General features: G+C 39.1%; 1 protein-coding gene across 6 annotated transcripts in view; it reads right to left on the reverse strand.

Annotated features, from left to right (window-relative positions):
- Window positions 1–15,667, reverse strand: part of ebf1a (EBF transcription factor 1a) — a 103,995-nt gene extending 88,328 nt beyond the window's left edge. For all 6 annotated transcript variants that reach the window (XM_079479767.1, XM_079479766.1, XM_079479765.1 and 3 more), the window contains exons 1-6: window positions 15,158–15,667; window positions 14,458–14,614; window positions 13,525–13,588; window positions 12,543–12,598; window positions 5,575–5,648; window positions 641–709 (exon numbers count right to left, since the gene is read on the reverse strand). In XM_079479767.1, coding sequence (XP_079335893.1) covers window positions 641–709; window positions 5,575–5,648; window positions 12,543–12,598; window positions 13,525–13,588; window positions 14,458–14,614; window positions 15,158–15,291 — 554 coding nt within the window. In that variant the 5' untranslated portion in view covers window positions 15,292–15,667. The remainder of the gene's footprint in view (window positions 1–640; window positions 710–5,574; window positions 5,649–12,542; window positions 12,599–13,524; window positions 13,589–14,457; window positions 14,615–15,157) is intronic.
- Between the last annotated feature and the right edge of the window lie 1,794 nt (window positions 15,668–17,461).

Here is a 17,461-nt window from a genome sequence, read left to right on the forward strand (position 1 = left end):
AGGTCACTGACTTATTAACACAAACATGCAGGCGACAGCGCACCTTAAACACCTATTATCAACACTTATTAACACGATAATGTCCAGAAATGCTTTCCTGAGTAGTGTGCACACTGAGTGTTATCATTGGAGGATAAATTGACAGGAGGAAGTCAGAAATAAAATTCCCTCGCCTCCCGTAATAGTGTTGACATGGTTGTATGATCTTTTAAACAAAGAGGGTAGGAGACATGCTTCACCGCACACACAGTCTCCTGTAATTTTTTATAACTTCTCTTAGTCCTTTTATAACTTCACAGCTTCTTTGGATCTAAGTTCAACACATGGAATGTGACGAATAACTGCAACAGTATAGGAGAACTTAACTGTTTTATTTCAATTTAGCAAATAATTAGCTCACTATGATCCAGCACCAAAGTAGCAAATTTAATATTTAACAAGCATAAAAATTAAAGATTTTCCAGCTGTGAAGATCTATGGTAAACTCTTAGAAATGATTCAAACCTAACACATCACACCACTTTTAAAACTTCTAGTGGACTTCCGTGTGCCATGTGTCTCATCAGACAAGACAAACTGTGCATAGTATGTGCAAACACACATGTACATACTGTAAAAACAAACAATATCCAGCTCTTACCTGTCAATGATGACCGGGTCAGAGGGCGTCTCGTTACGGTTGCCACAACTCTTCTTGTCACAGCAGCGGCTAATAGAGATGTAGGAGCCAGGAAGGATGATGAGGAGGAAGAGAAAAAGAAGAGAGTGGTTAACCTGGGCGTTACTGCACATATGTCAGCGCTCACCTCAAACAGTGGAGAGGAGAGAGGTAGCAATTATTAAAACAATCTTTCTTTCACTCCTCGAAGGCAGACATTCACTCCTGCTGTACACACAGTGAACAATATGCTGCCTCTCATGCCGTGTTTCAGTCTAGCAGACGGACTGCAGACTGCCCGGATCAGGGACGTTACTGAAGGATTAGAGGTACACCTGATAACTGGGTGGTTAAGAGAGGAAAAGAGACAGGAGGAGAGAGGGCACCTAAAGGGCGAATAGCTTTAACATAGGATGACTCATCCCAAGTCAGAAGATGTCTTTGTGATTCACGTGTTGCAAATGTGCTCTCAAAAGAAAATATTATTGCTCAGAAGTTGCTCTTTCAGTCCTCAACAGAAATCAGCATTGCTCTCCTCGGGTAATAAATACATATATGAATTAGTAAATAAAACAGAAACAAATGAAACCATTGTTGACATAGATTTAGATACATTTTGTGAATAGCATGGCTCAGAATGTAAGGTCTTGGAAGAATTTGATGAGAAATGTCTGAGCTCATTTTGAATCTTTGACTTCTGACTGCAGATCGTTTTTGGCACATCTTAGCCGAGTTTGAGATGTTATGACAGACATGTATTATTACTAGGGTCTTTCTCTCCTAATTGGTATCTAACATAAACATATATCCTATCCCAAATTTACAACATAAAATAAGACATGCAACATTTTTTATTTTAGAAAAGACTGCAAACATAAGAAACACAGAAATAATGCTTCTTTTGCTTTAAGTAATGAACAGTAACAACATCAGCAATAAAGTTGTGAAACACATTGCTTCCTATTATTCCTGTTCCAAAATCATATCTTTCTTTCCATTGGGTAATTGTTGGGACAGAAGAAGAGAGAGCTATAAAGAGAGCTCAAAATGGAGACTACAGCATGATGTTGTGAAGGAAGACAGCAGGGATGGAAAGCAGGATGGAGTCTGGCGGTAAACAGCAGGGGGGCGGTGGTTCAGGTTCAGGTTTCTCTGCACAGATGGCAAAGGGGCTTGAATGAGAGAGAGAGTAGGGCTTGAGGTGTCATGCGATAGGTGCAGTATAGATCTGTGCAAATGGGGTCCTTTAGACCTGATGGTAAGATAACGTGGATCAGACTTGACCCAGTCTAGCCTCTAGGACTGTTCATTATCACACTGGTGTGGTCACTATAAATCTAAAATAAAATACATTTGTATGCACTCACAGATTTATTCTAGTCTACATCCCTCTAAATTTTACCTTCTCACTCTGCACTCTCTCTCTCCTCTGAGAGCAGTAAAGTCTTTAGCAATGTTCTCTCAGAACTGGGTCACACAAGAGCCCCAATGGATCACAGAAGCGAAGCATTCTGGGAAGAGAGGGGTGGGCACAGATGGATGTGACACTCCAATAACCCAATCATCAGCCAGCACCCATGGGACACCACAACACAACCTACCCCCCACCACCATCCACAACCCCCCCATCAACAATATGCTAATTACTACATGCAAGCTCTGGCTTTGTTTGGGGATTTTTCCCCTCTTCCTGCTCGTTCTGCTCCATCCCAGCGGGCCTGCAGGGAAACCGTAATCTTTAATCTCAAGCGTTTTCCTCTTGCTGCAGCATTTGAAGAAATTAAATCCAAATTGCTGTATGTAATTACCAGGATGTGGCCCTCGCTGATGCCATTAAAGCAAAACTGCCCTTTGCCCAACCCTTACTCAGCTCCTTTACAGTGCACTCGTTCTGTTCAAAAATAGCCCCCTAAACCAAACAAAGTCCAAACTGTGACCACCCAGTTTACCAGTCCGGCCTTTAATAATCTGGCCAAATTTGTGATGTTTCTTCTGCACCACACAAAGCAAACAAAACCTCACCAATCTGTGTGCATGAGGACGTGAAATTTCATCATAAAGAGCCCAGAGTTGCTTTTGAGTGATTATTTCTGGCCTTGCCTGTGAGGGGAGTTGTTTTGTGAAAATGCGTCTCTGTCTCGTGCTCGCAGGCCCATGCGGCACCATATGGCTAATGGCAAGGAGTATAGCAATTAACAGACCTGATTAATGGAAAGCAGTCTAATTGCAAACTGGTAATTGTGCCGCTCTCTCAGCACAGGCTCGGTAACGAAACACTGTGCAGACGAGGATGGCAAGATGGAGATGAAGGTTATTTTCTCATTTGAAATGGAACCATAACTGTATTGGCTGCGTTTTGGTGTGCAACCAAGTTAAGTTATTTGTTAGAAGAAAAATCGGTCACACTTCAGTATAGGTGGCAATTCTCGCTATTAACAAACCATGAACTACCACTTTTCCCCCAATAAACTATGAATTTGTTGCTTATTAATAGTTAATATGGCAGTTGTTAGGTTTAGGTATTGGGTAAGATTGGGGGTGTAGAGTATTGTCGCGCAGAATATGTCCTGTATAAATACAAATAAACAGCCAATAATAGGCATGCTTATAACAACTAGTTAATAGTGAGAATTGCCCCCATTCTGAAGTGTTGCCGAAAAATCACAAAGGAATGAAATTGTAGTAATCTCTTATGTTTCTTAAACTGTGCTAAAATTTGGTTAGGCACAAAACTTAGAGATTTTAATATGAATTTAAACATTTCTGACTAAATTCTGTCAAGATCAAATAATCCTAGCCATGCTTGCAAACTATATAGACCATTTTGTAAGACTCATACAACACAGGTCCAGAAGCACTTCCGGTTTCAGTTTGTTTTCAATTAAGTCTAAAATATGTTTGTTAGAGTTATTCTAAACTTCTGTTGGTTGCATTTTGTTCGTATACTTGTGTAGTGTTTGAAAACTGAAACAGGAAGTGGCTCTGGACCAGCGTTGTTTACCAAAATGGTCTCTAGCTCTATACATCAAAAATATGTATACAATATCTACATCTCATAGTGAATAGTAAAAGAAGCACTTAATAAAAAGCTGATCCTTAAACATAACTTAGAACTCAATAAAGTCCAGAGAGCAACAACTGATCAAAACCATTTTCCTAAGCCTCTTCCTGTTCCACTTCAGATATGTTCTTCAGATAGGGCCTGTGTAATCCTGGAGGGGCAAATTATAGCAGACGACGTGAGCCTTTGTAGACACGTATGCAACCAAGTGTTTGTGTCAATACCGATCTTTAAATCAGGGAGTCTGTTTTCAAACAGAGATACCAGAAGGCTGCACATGTGCGAGCGTGTAAAAAAAGGTAGCGAGGGGTAGATTGAAAGAGAGAGCGAAGAGCCTTGGACCGCCTGCACATATTTCATTGTCAAAACTCAAAGCAAGCTGCATTCATTAGCTGTGGAATAACAAGAGGATTCTTATTGAGTAATGAGTTTTTCCTTGTCCTAATTAACCAAGCATGAGTGGTATATTTTTAGTAGAAAAGTGTTCAAATGCTCTCCACTTCAACCAAAAATAGATGAGGGCCCATCTCCACAACCCAGTTTTAAGTGCGAGGAATTTATCTTTTGATTTTAATTAAAGGTGCATGGCTCTCTCTCGCTCTCTCTCTCTCTCTGTTCCCACAGAGCAGAAAGAGGATGACCTGGATAGAGATTCAGAAGAGGAGAGAGATGAGATGCTCAGAATTTTGTTAGTCCCTGCGTCAAGGTGCATCCTTTGGATTTCTCATCCCTTGAAACTCAGTTTTGCATGTTTATGTTCGAAGGTGTGTTTGCTCAAAGTGTTTTGATATGCTTGCTTTGTGTGGTTGTAATTTCTTTCAAATGGAAATAAAATAAGAACCGTCAGTCAGCCTATCAGCCTTCAAAACGTGAAAATTAGTATTAATTAGCTTAGCAGAAGTGACATTCACGATAGAGACTTATTTTGATTATTCTATATTTCACTTGTCATATTAGATTAGATGGAGAGAAAAATCTAGATTTTATGCTGAGAAACAAACAAAATAACCTCACAAATGCGTCTTATAAAGTTTCAGGAAAATATCAACAATGTCTAAAAATGTGATCAGACACCATAATCAATATTCACAAAATTCACAATTTATCTACGCTATGTTGTTAACATTATCCGTCTCATTTAGATATGTCCTTTTTATTTTTCCAAAAAGTGTAAAAAAGACATCTGAGATAAAGTTGATTGTTAAACGAAACCTAACCGAGTCTCATGACAGTGCATGACAGAGCAACTTCTGTGCAACACAAACGTCCTTTGGGAAGCCAAGCTTTAATTTCTAAAGCCATGCCACAGTCTGGTAAAAAAACACAACAGCACTGACTCTGATAGGATACAGACTGGCGTAACATTATCAGGATCCCATTTGGGCTGGTGAAAAACGATCTGGGAGTGTCTTGTGTAACAGTGCATCATAAGGCTCTGACGCTGACCTGATATATGCATCTCTCCTAAATCAAAGTAAACTGTTCAGACCGCTTTTGACTGACATGTATGAGGAATTAAAAAATAATGACGTGACCTTTCAGTGATTTTTTTAATAATGCTAATCTATCCCTTCCCTTTAGGTATGATTTCACAACAGTGGTTTCACTTAGAGCGCCACAGCTGTGTGTTTGTAAGGGAAGCCATGAGCAGCTTAGCAGAAAGCTCAGCCCTGTCAGACTAAAGCTGGATCCAGAGGCCCGGAGTCTTGCCAAGACCAGAGCGAAGCCAAAGTAAAGCCCTCGTAGTCAGCCGGCAGGGCTGGGAAACGTGAGGAGGCACTCGGGTTCAAGAGCCTGATTGTGTAATAGTGAAGGAGGCATATTTTGGTTGCGATGGTGTACATGTATGTCTCACCTGCACATGATCTCATGCGTCAGCAACACCCTGCACATCTCTGGGTTCTTGTCTTGACCTTCATAGATAATAGCCTGGTGAAAAAAAAACAGTAATGGTTAGGGAAAATTGATAAATGGCATTTTTCATTGTGGTCCAAGTACTTGTTTTGTATTGTGCATGCACAGATTTCCATGACCAATTCTAAGGGTGTTTGTATCTGACAATGCAAACAATATAATGTTGGGTTACATCATTTTGTTGAAACAATAACATTACATGAAACAGTGTGCCAAGTGCAAACCACATCTATCTACAGTCTTGCGCTTTCTTTACACACACACAATTGCAACACTCATAGATGGTTGGTTAACGTGACCCTTTTCGTCTTGTAGACGGCTGGTGTTGAAAGGTCGATTCCAGCCTTTTTAGTCTCAGAATGCAGTGTTTAGCTTCACTGTACACACTCTTCTCTGGATTTCGTGCTTTATTTCAGCCATCAATCACGACTGCCCAGTGCATTGTGGGAAGGCATCCATGTGGGGGGTGATCAGTTCCTAGCTCATCCAGGCTCGAAGTAGGTAATTTAATGCCCACTTACCTGCAGCAATGGAAAACCAACCCATCCAAAAACACTAAAAGTGATGGAAAATCAATTCCTCTGAGGCCTACAAACATCCTACTTTCATATCATTGTGACAGACCAGCCTCTAACTGGCAACTCATTTCATCCCTATTTGTTATCCTGTTTCAGATTTGACGCCAGCTAACTTGACTATATGTGCATAGTAATGTTTTGGCAGCGTGCAACTCCGTCATTTGTTGCTCTTTGGTTTAATTAAAAGCAGACGTAGGGAATCAAAAGAGCTGTGTGCGGTGTGTATTAGACTAGGCGTATTGTACTGTCTTCTTATGTCATAGTGGGCCACCCTTTCCACATTGCCCACCCTTCACCGGCATCTGGAGCTCAGACAGCAACACAAGATTTTATTGTTCAGCTAAATGCTCTTTATGATAAAAGAAGACATTTTGATAAAAAAAGAGAGACGCGATTAACTGTATAGTATAGTTTGTGAATGCTTGCCAGCAGAATAATGTTTTTCATAAAAGTGTGTGTGGGCAGGTGTGGCTCCTTTTGCAATTACCAAATTTTTTGAATTTCCCATAAATAGAGTAAAATGATAACTTGTGCATGTGGTCCTTTTTAAAAAGAAAAGGCAGCAAATCATACTTTGCAGTGATATATAAGAGGTCGGTATATGTGTGAGTGCCGCGAGTGTCTGACTCGCTGCATGTGTATGCATTCACGCATGTATTTGGGCATTAGCATGTGTGTGTTTATGTGTGCAGCAAGCAGTTGGGCTGCCAGACTGGAGCATAGTGAGCCATCTGGCCTAGCGAACACTTCATCCAAAAACCTCAGCTTTGTTTCCATCCTCCAATTCCACACAAGATGTCCCCCACAGCAGTGAATCAGTGACTCTACTCAAAACATACACACACTGAAGCCTATTAACACGCTGCTCTCTGTCTCACACACACACACTTAAACGCCAAAACATGTTTGCTATAGATCACTCTCTTTTTCTCTCTGATCGCACACATGTAAATGCCACCCATGGCAATGAAAAAGTGTTTTGCACCTTTTTTCAATAACAAATACATTTGTTTGAAAACAAGTTTTATAAGTAACAATCACTAGCTCAAAGCAGCTAGAGAAAAGTCCACACATGACGCTTTTTACTTCCTGTCATTGCTTCAGCTAGAGGACATTGGTGATCGGGGACATTTGTTTGTTTGGCTTCACATTGCGGAAATGAGGGTCAAGGTCCTCTAAAATCGCGCTAGCATGCATCAATGTCTATATCCTAGATCCTCGACCTGCAGGCTTTCTGAGAGGAAGAGAGAAACAGTTCGGGCCACACAATAACGTCCTCTACCCCACCTCACATTCATTTCATATACAAGACCGGCTATTTATCACACAGAACCCCTGCAAACAGACTCCATGCGGAGAACAGTACATAAGCGCCTAGAAAAACTCTTGAGAACAGTTTGTCAATTTCTCCTCAGATGCAAACAAAGCCTTTGCGTATCATATAGCTGTGTATCATAACACTAAGCCGCATTGGGTCATCTTATTAACCTCTGATGTCACTTCCTGTTGTATCCAATGTGAAAGAACTGACAGTCCTTGCATTAGGATCTACAGTAGAGGTGAATGATTTGGCCACACATATGCACACACACAGGTTTTCAATGGAGATTGTGATCATTAAAGACTCAAAGCTTATGTGCGTAAATATTTGTAAATGAGCAGCATTAAGCCTCTACGTGGCTTGGCACAGAGTGACCATTCATATTCTATCTGACATCATCAGCTTCTCCAAACAGCTTCTGATTACAGGAAATATCGAATGTAAGAGATTTGTGTCACTTTGTTGCATGTTGTATACTTAGGGGAAGTGTTTTAGGCATGTTAACACAACCTATTCCGCAATTAATGGGAAAAATACGTACGCAATTCAGAGACAGACCTGAGGCGAACAGGCGAGACCTCCCTCTTTCCCGCACAAATTTATTTAGGAATCCGCCTGAAGCTTAGCTCTGAAAACACACGCAAAGCAACAGGCGAGCTGCAGCCCGGGTTACCTGCCAGCTCCAGCCCGGCACTTTCTGAACAAAGTGCTCCTTAAGGAGTGCCACGGAGCCCATGAAACATGCATGGCACGGTGCACTGAGGTGTGTGTGAGGCATTCATTAGGCCTTTTAATGCATATTTTATATCGCACAAACTGCTCCTCATATGCGCGCAGCCGTAAACTGACAGCCGCATCTGAGGCAGGTAAACAATGCACTGTAAAAACATGAAAACACATTTCCCTCTTTGTTACCATCATGCTAGCGTGTCAGCCCTGTGTGTGTGCGCATTAAGCCTGTGTGTGTGATTTGCTTTTGTTCTTTGCTTTAGCTGTTGAGGGAAACAGTTGGAGAGAAGGATAAAGAGACCGTGAGAGAGAGTCAGAGAGAGAGAGAGAGTACTTTACTACAGTCTCTTCATCAGATCTGTCACAATCTCATTCGTTGATCACAGACAAGGCCTGTCAGCTTGACACTTTGCTCCATCTCCTCTCGCGTCTCTACTCTACACCCGCTCCAACTGTTCCCACAGGCGAAATGAGAGAGCATATATGGATATATCGCATGTCGGAGCTCTGAATGTTTGCACAGGGAGCTTCCCAGAGAAAAATCTTTTTTACTGCTCAGATGTTGCTCTCGCCAAGCTCACTAAATGAAGTTCTTTATGGAGTTCTCAGAAATATTTTACGTTAATATTTTATATATTCACGTTTCTTCAAAATTACTCAAGGAGAAATAAAACCTGTGTAGTCGTACATATTGAAATCTATGACTTTCTAATGAAGATGTTGGGTTGTTGTCAAATGCGAGCACAGTTTGTGACATGGTTGTGATCTCTTCTGCAGCTCTAGTGGAGACACCTGTGAGTTCACTTTGGTGTCCTTCAGAGAAACATCTGGGAATTTTCTCAAATTTAAAGGGACAGTTCAGCCAAAAATTTAAGTTCTGTCTTCATTTACTCAACCTCTAGTTGTGCCAAATCTGCATACATTTCTTTGCTCTGATGAACACGGAGAAAGATAGTTGGAAGAATGCTTGTAACCAAGCAGTTCTTGGCGACCTTTGACTACCATAGCCTCATAGGCCTACAACTGTTTGCTTGCCTAAATTCTTAAAAATATATTTTTTGTGTGTTCAACAAAATACAAAGCATTTTTCCTATTATGGTGGTCAATGGTGGCTAAGAGGGTTTGGTTCAAGCATTCTTCCAAATATCTTTCTCTGTGTTCATGCAAATACAGATTTAGTTCAACTTAATGCTGAGTAAATGAAGACAGAATTTGGTCAGAAATAGATTATTTTTGGAGCAGAATGTACAGATTGTGTGCTTTAAAAATACGGTGTCGTACAAGTTGAAGAGTGGCAAGATATAAAATATTAACTGGCTGTAAAGTGTAGTAAAAATGCTTCAAAACTGAAGTGAAAAAAACGTAAACTGGCAGAAAATATTTATTTTATTATCACATAATATTGTGAAGTCTTGGATTTAAGTCTCTTTCTGCTCTTCATTTAATCTCATTGTTGAAAGAATACTATCATTCAACAGATCAAAAAGATACAGTTAAACAGACTGTATTTTTTACAAACTTTTTTATGTATACTATTTATTTAGAAGCAAAGCTGTCCCTTGGAGCTATACCCTTAGATCTCTTGCCGTCTCTAATAGCCGTACATGTGTGCAGCAGCTCTCGGTAGCTAACTGTGTGGTCAGGCAACTGGACTTCACCGCTGTGCTAAGTGCTAAAGAGAAGTGTGTGTTGAACAGCTCTATAAACCTGCTCATCAGCTCTCCCGCCCGCCGCTGCCAAAGCCAGCACATGCTGAGTGGAGAGGCGCTCTGTAGCCTCTCTGTACAGAGTTATGGGGCTTTAATGGGAAATCTTAAACACATTGCGAGCCCTCTTCAGCATATGTAGGCCGACTGCTCACCGCAGAGTGGTTTTGGACCGGGTTTTTTGAAAGGCATTTAAAGACCAGCTAACACTCCGTCATAACCTAAGCCATGTTTCACGCTGACATGGAAGAGAAAAAATGCCGCAGTCAAAACGACAACAAGAGCAGAGAGCATGAAGAGCGGCCCGGTGCCAGACAAAAGGCCCCAGCGCCAGTATGTCTTCATTTCATGAATAGAAGAGGTATTGTATGTAAATTTGCTAACTGGAAAACTGGAAAAAAGGATTCTAGGAAATGTAGTGAAAGAATGCTTTTGTTGTTTCGAAGTCTAACCCAATAAAAAGTACTATGGTAGTGTCATGGTTTCTCAGACACGCACAATGGTATTATCGTGGTAATCACAGTAATATTGTGTTCATTGAAATACCTAGGATTACTGTTTAAATACTATGGTATATTAATATGATAATTATAAATATATATATTTACAAAAACACCTTATATCATGGTACCACCAGTGTTCTTATTTTATGGGGAAAGTGCCAGGATAATCCACTTGGCTGCCAAAGTCTAATGCACACACGCACACGTCTAGCTCACTGCCACCACATCATTAACAGGTATGGGAGGGCTGTTTGCCACAGAAATAGCTTGTAAATCAGTCAGTAATATATGTGCACGTGGCAGACAACCCTGGGGAGATAAACGGCTTTTTATTGAGACACTCAGTGAAAGGCTGAGCCAGGGCCAGTCCCCCTGGCCACTGTATTTACCTCAGGGGTGTCAGAGAACAGTCTCTCCCTCAGCACAACGCTCCAGCCTTTCACCCACATACATAAATCTGTCCCGCTACACACCCGCCAAGCCGCCGAGCCGTGCAAGGAGGAAAACTAGCACCAGAGCCATGATTTTCACACATAAACATTCATGCAAAAATTATTAAAATTATACCGCAAACAAATCACCCATTACAGAGGGTGGTAGAGCAAAGACCTGCTGCTGCAGAACGGTTTGTGACAAATATAATGATTTATTCCAGGAACATGTTTTTAGTGATAATATCATAATAATAACACTGTAAAGGTTAAATTTGAATGCATTTCTTTAACTTTTTTACAATTTACGCTATCATTTATTAAAAAAACATAATCTGACTATTAGCATTAAAATAATATCATCTATATGTATTGTAAAGAATCACTTTTAAAAGATTTTAAATTTTGTCTGTTAATAAAGTCATCGCGAGACACAAGTTTTAGTATTTCTCTCCACCCACCCCAGCAGATTATCTTAAAACACACACACACACACATATTGAGCCAGAAAAGTATCAACAGGGTAGAACAATAGGCAAAGCATACTGGCGTGTTAAATCACATGATGTACCATGAAGTGATGGTGGGCTCATCGAGTCTGTCACAGAGATGACACTGCACATCGCCTGCTAATTACCTGATATCTATACACACTTCACCCTGTTTCCACAGCCTGGAGATACACACACATATATACTTGTGTGTGCGCTCACTGTAAAACAGTACAACTATTCATAAAGCTCATGAGATACCATTTTTATTTATATAAATTAACTAAGATTTAAGGTTTTTGTATCTCAACATTAATCTAAATACAAAATGTAATATTTTAGATTATCTCTCAATAATCTTTGATATTTGTATCTTTTATCTTTAATCATACATCTATAATAATTAGTTATTATGTATCTGAATAAACTTATTTTTACATTTAGTCATGAGCGTTTTTACTCTCAGCTGTTAACTGCTTTCAGATAGCCTACTTCTCTGCTCTTTGTCTTTGAAACACAACATTTAGAGAGAGATTAAGAAAGAATGCTGGGAAAAGAGTGGGGACGAGTGAATAAGGAAAGGAGAAATGGGAAAAAACTTCTGTCCCCATCATTGGGTAAAAGAAAGAGCACAATATACAGGATTCAGAAAGGTTGCTCTTTTTGCCCTTTCTACAAAGTTTTCCTTTCAGGTTATAGCTCAAAACTTGCACTGTTAACTAAGTAATGATCTGTAAGCTATGATGATCTTTTTACATGTCTGTGCTAAACTCTTGATAACAAAAACAATTCCCATAACACATTATATATAGTGTAAATAAGTGTATAAGCATTGAACCAAAAATATGCAAATAATACAAAATCTCCTGTGACTGGCAATTAACCCAATAATAATCAATCTCAAGTCATATATATGCTCATAAACACATGCAAACACCCAGTCATCTTAAATGATGTCCCAGAGAGAGGATGACATATTTAGACACAGATTCTCGTGCCCCTGAGGCATGCCGTAGTGTAACCCCAAACTCACCGGGGTGCACGACACATGCACACATTTACTCTCGCTTAGTTCAAATCATACACAGATCATCTCACATAAACACCATTGTCACCAGCAGACCATGGAGCTTTTTAAATGAAATCCTACCTGCTTTGTCATGGAGTCAATCAGGCGTACATAAAAATCCTGTTCTGTTCTGATGCCTGGAGAGGAGAGAGGAAACAGCTTTTTAACTTACAAAACGCAGGTCACACACTGATAACACATTTTTGGACCAGAAATGAATGTGAAAGGTATACTTGCACCGTGCCCATTAGTAAGGGCTTAATACTATACAGATGCAAATGTATAGACAACTTGGAAAATATCCAACCCTATAGCCCACTGACAGTGTAAAATGCTAAATTTAGTTTTGGGTCAAACTCATACTGAAACACAGAGGCACACATATGAAAACGGAAAAAACAATAAAATAATAATATGATGCACTGGTATATTTAATGTGAGCGTTTAAGTGATTGCATATGCTATAGGAAATTCGCTATATGCTATAGGACATGTTTTAATAAATAGGGTTATACCAACAATAGAGACTAGCGCACACAAAACTTTCAATGTCTGATTGTCTTACCACATTTCGAGAGAGACCGAAAAGAGTGTACAACAATTATGGTCAGGCCATTAGCTTCCATCAAAAATGAAGTGCACATTTCTGCAAAACGCGTAACCGGAAAAATGCACTTATAGAGATAATTTTGTGTATTTCATTCATGTTTATAGTGAATACAGGCAGCAGGACATTTCTGAAATTGATTTGATCTCTTCCGCTGTAAAATCAGGCAATATTATGTCATAAAACTGTAGCTATAATATAGGCCTACTATTACTACGACTTCTACTATGCAATTTATATATATATATATATATATATATATATATATATATATATATATATATATATATATATATATATATATATATATATATAATGCATAATAACAATAGTAATAACGATAATAATTATAATTGTCAACTGTCTGTTTCTGTATTTCATTCAGATTCATGTGTAGGCTAAATCCCCGATGTGTTTATGCAAAGTCCAGTCTTAGATGAATGTGATCGCTCTCACCGTTGCTATAAAGAAGCTGCAATCTGTAATGGATCCCATTGTTTGTCTTTTCCCCTGTAGTTTCCTGCACAGAGAATTGAGAAGGTAAGCAAGAAATGACCATTTGAATATTTCTGACCATGCGTGGTCATGTGAATCATGCACAAAGTCAAAAAGGCATGCAGCAAATATACTGTAAACGACTTAAAATACAGTGATTTTTTGGGAGTGAGTGCATGAACCAGTAAACAAATATCCACATCGTCTGAAAAAATGCTAGATATTAGACATTAAGTAACAACGTGCACGGGGAGTGAACAAAAGGCTAAATATAAGAATTTATATAGGCCTTCCTACCCTGCACTATTTTGAATAAATCAACAGGCATGCAAAAACTACAATTAACAAAGATCTGCATTAGCAAAGATATTTTAAATAAAACAGTGTTGATTCAAGTGTTTCAAAGCAGTAAGCAATCCATCAAAAAAGCATTCGAAGTATTTTAAACTACTTGTTAAATATGAACTTAAAGGGAATAATTTATTTTCTGACCCCGTGACACTTGATACATTCTAACTGTATCCGTTCTGCAAACCGATCTACAACGATGATATGCATAAATGCCAAAAGGACAAAAAAACTAATAATTTCGAAGACCTGATCTCTTCAAAAATGAAAATGATGAAAATGTTAAAATTATAATAAATAAATACCCAAGAGCAGAGTTTTAGAAAATAATAAAACTAATATAATTTATTGGATGTGGAGGAATAACCTTTAACCAATTAAGAAATACAATAGTTAAAGGAATCGCTTTTTCTCTCTCACAAAATGTAAAATATATCGCCTATACATCAAATTTGTTTTGAACACTATGGCAAGCCATTTTAATTTACAAAAACTAATTTTCTATATGAAGTGCAATTCAAACCATGGTGTAAGATTTTCACTTGCCTTTTCCTTTTCGACAAATCCAATAAAAGAAGTTCTTTCAATTTCCACAGGTTGACCTTGTCTGTCGTAGAGAGCTAAAACGAAGTGGAAGAAGTTGGATTTGCGAAGATTTGGTGGGGGCTGTTTCTCAAAGTGTGCTCGAGCAAGACCCACTCCACTACGAAGAAATACAAGAAAGAGAACTTGTTTTAAAGAAAATCAAAAGTTGCGTTTTTGTTGTTAATTAATAACAATAATGTGATAATTTACCATAGTCAGATTTTCCTAAAAATGAACACAAAAGCTATTCTGTGCATTTAACATTTGAAAAGATTTAATGATAAACATTTAACTAGACTTAAAACTTTGCATCAATTATAATAGTAGGCTGTACCTAACGTGGTGGCTGTAATTGTTTAGTATCATAAATCAAAAAGTCATTAATAAAAATCTAGTTGCATCAACTATGTAGAACGGTTTATGGAAACTACACCTTTTCTTTCTGTTTTATGGTTCATACAACGGACCAGATAAGATGCTACGAGCAACAATTTATCTCTGGATTAAATCAAATCTCTCTGTCGACTGATTATTAATAAGAACATGGCGAATCGCCCGAGTAAGATGTTAAACGCGACCGTTCTGTGTCGTCTCTGTGTAATAAGGAAATATATTTTCCCGGGGCGTGTGTGGAGAGCGTTGAATACAGCCGCCGGCTTACCTCTGAGCGGCTGTGTTAGCATCCAACACTCCGGCACCCTGCATCCATGTCCGGACAGCGTTCATCCCGGCTCCGATGGGCTCCTCTTTCATACTACTCCCGCTCCTTTGAATGCTGTCTTGAATCCCGAACATGAAAACAGACTTTTCCCGTCACCGGTGTTCGCTTGTTTTGATCGTTCCGTAAAAAAATATAACGAGAAGTATATGGGCGAGCAGGTGTCACCGCGTTTGTCTCTATTAGCGCTTCCTCTATGAAAAAGAAAATAGAGCGACGTGCCAAAAGAAACGCGAGCTGTCAACATCCAGGTTTGGAAACACCGTGTAAGAACAAACACACAAACAAACAAACAAAAAACTATCAAGCGAAGAGGGGCGCGTAAGATTAGACTGGAGGTCCCTTTGGTCTACCTTGGCAAAAAAGTCTAATGTCACTTTAAGAAACGACAGAATCAAGAAAGTGTTAGATCAAATGTCATCATCCACAGACAATTTTTTTCTCCTCCTTTCTCTTTCTGTCTTTCTCCACAAATAGTATTCTCTGATCAAATCACATGAATGAGCAATATGAAATCAAGCAGGAGAGGTGGACCCTTGTGGAGACAGCTCCCTCGCTGCTTTCCTTGTTCAAACGGGAGTGATTTGTGTCCTTTCCCAAAGGAATCCGATTTGACTGTCTCGGAACTAAACACAAGCAAACCAACCCCAAAGGGAGGAGGGAGTGACTGCTTGCGCAGGGCCGCCCCCCGAACATAAGTAAAGCCGAACTACCATTAGCTGTCCACCCAACCACAAAGCCCGTCGCCTAATTAGATATCACAGCCCGCCCTGCCCACTTAGCGAGCGGCGCGTTTGGAAAGGAAAGCGAAAAGAAGTTATGCGTGCGTTCAATGTCACGAGAGTACCAGAGCGCGCAATTGATGCCAAACCGATGTCGTTTACATGAACGTTGGGTTATGGAGGCTTGTTTTTAATATTTTTGGGGATTGTTTTTTTCTCAATATATAAGGTGTAATACTGGTCGTGAATCAAAGAAAAACCTTACAAACATGCGGTGTACCTTCAGAGCTATGAAAATTGATACAATGTTTTTAATAAAAGTTTTGCGTCCATAGTTTTAAAACAAATATAGAGGTTGAACAACGGTTACTGCACTTATGCAGTATGCATTTGGTAATACGGTGTTTAACTAATACCATGGGTAAACGATTGCTTCTATAGTAAAAACCTTTGGGAATTTTTCTTACAGGAAAGGCGAGGCCGTGGATAATTAGTCAATGTATATTTTAGTTGAATCAAACCATGAACACATTCTGCATTCATATAAATGTTACATTTGTTGTATTTAAAAAGATAACAGGTTAACTTTGCTGTCTGACTATGCGTTGTCACAAATAAATAAATAAATAATATGACCCTTAATAATGACAATTTAATTGATTTCAAAAGACTGAATGCGCACAAAGAGACATTGCTGACAAATACGTCATGAACAAAAATGAGGTTCTAAAGCTAACCTATCAGTTCTAACGGTATAGACTGCAATACACGAAAGAGAAGTCTACCGCTCATCATAAAGCATCGTGAAACATTTAAAAATGCTGTCAAACACACCGTAAAGCAATAATATAGCCCATGTATGACTTAATGTTACAATTAAACATAGCAGCACATTATGTTTTCCATTCTTCAAAACAGCAGTTTTGGGGTATAATCTGCAATCATAAGACTTTGTTATATTTGAGAAACGTTCAACGCGGGTATGTGCATGCACAAGATAATTGTGTATTTCACTACATTAAACACCCAAAAGAAAGAAGGCAGAGGAAGGAAGAGTGTACATCCAGTGCTGCATGGTCGGGCTGAGGGGAAATTCTGCTCCCCCTGGGTCTCTGTATTTATGTTCCCACAGAACAGTTTAAAGTGGCAAAAACTTCACTGAATGTCAATGTACATTGACGTGTTTATAACACACGTCGTTGGTTGAGAACAGTGGTCTTTTCTGCGAATCTCTTTTTGTAGGATCTACATATACATATTAGAGATACGCTTTATTAAGTGTGAAAACCATATTCAAAAATTGAGCGTGTCTGTCCTGCGCTTTTAAGTGAACTCACAGCCATGTCAATTTCTTAAAAGAAACATTAAATAATATTAGGCTAATCTTAGGCTATTGCTGACAGCGACAAATTTGATTTGATTCAGAAAACAGATGTGCGCATAAATCACGATGTCGTTGATGAGTAATAACCATATAATTGAATTGAATAACCATTAAATAAATCACAATGTAAAGTGCTTGCCA

The sequence above is a fragment of the Barbatula barbatula genome, assembly GCF_947034865.1.
Source record: "Barbatula barbatula genome assembly, chromosome: 18".
In the NCBI taxonomy this organism is placed as follows: domain Eukaryota; kingdom Metazoa; phylum Chordata; class Actinopteri; order Cypriniformes; family Nemacheilidae; genus Barbatula; species Barbatula barbatula.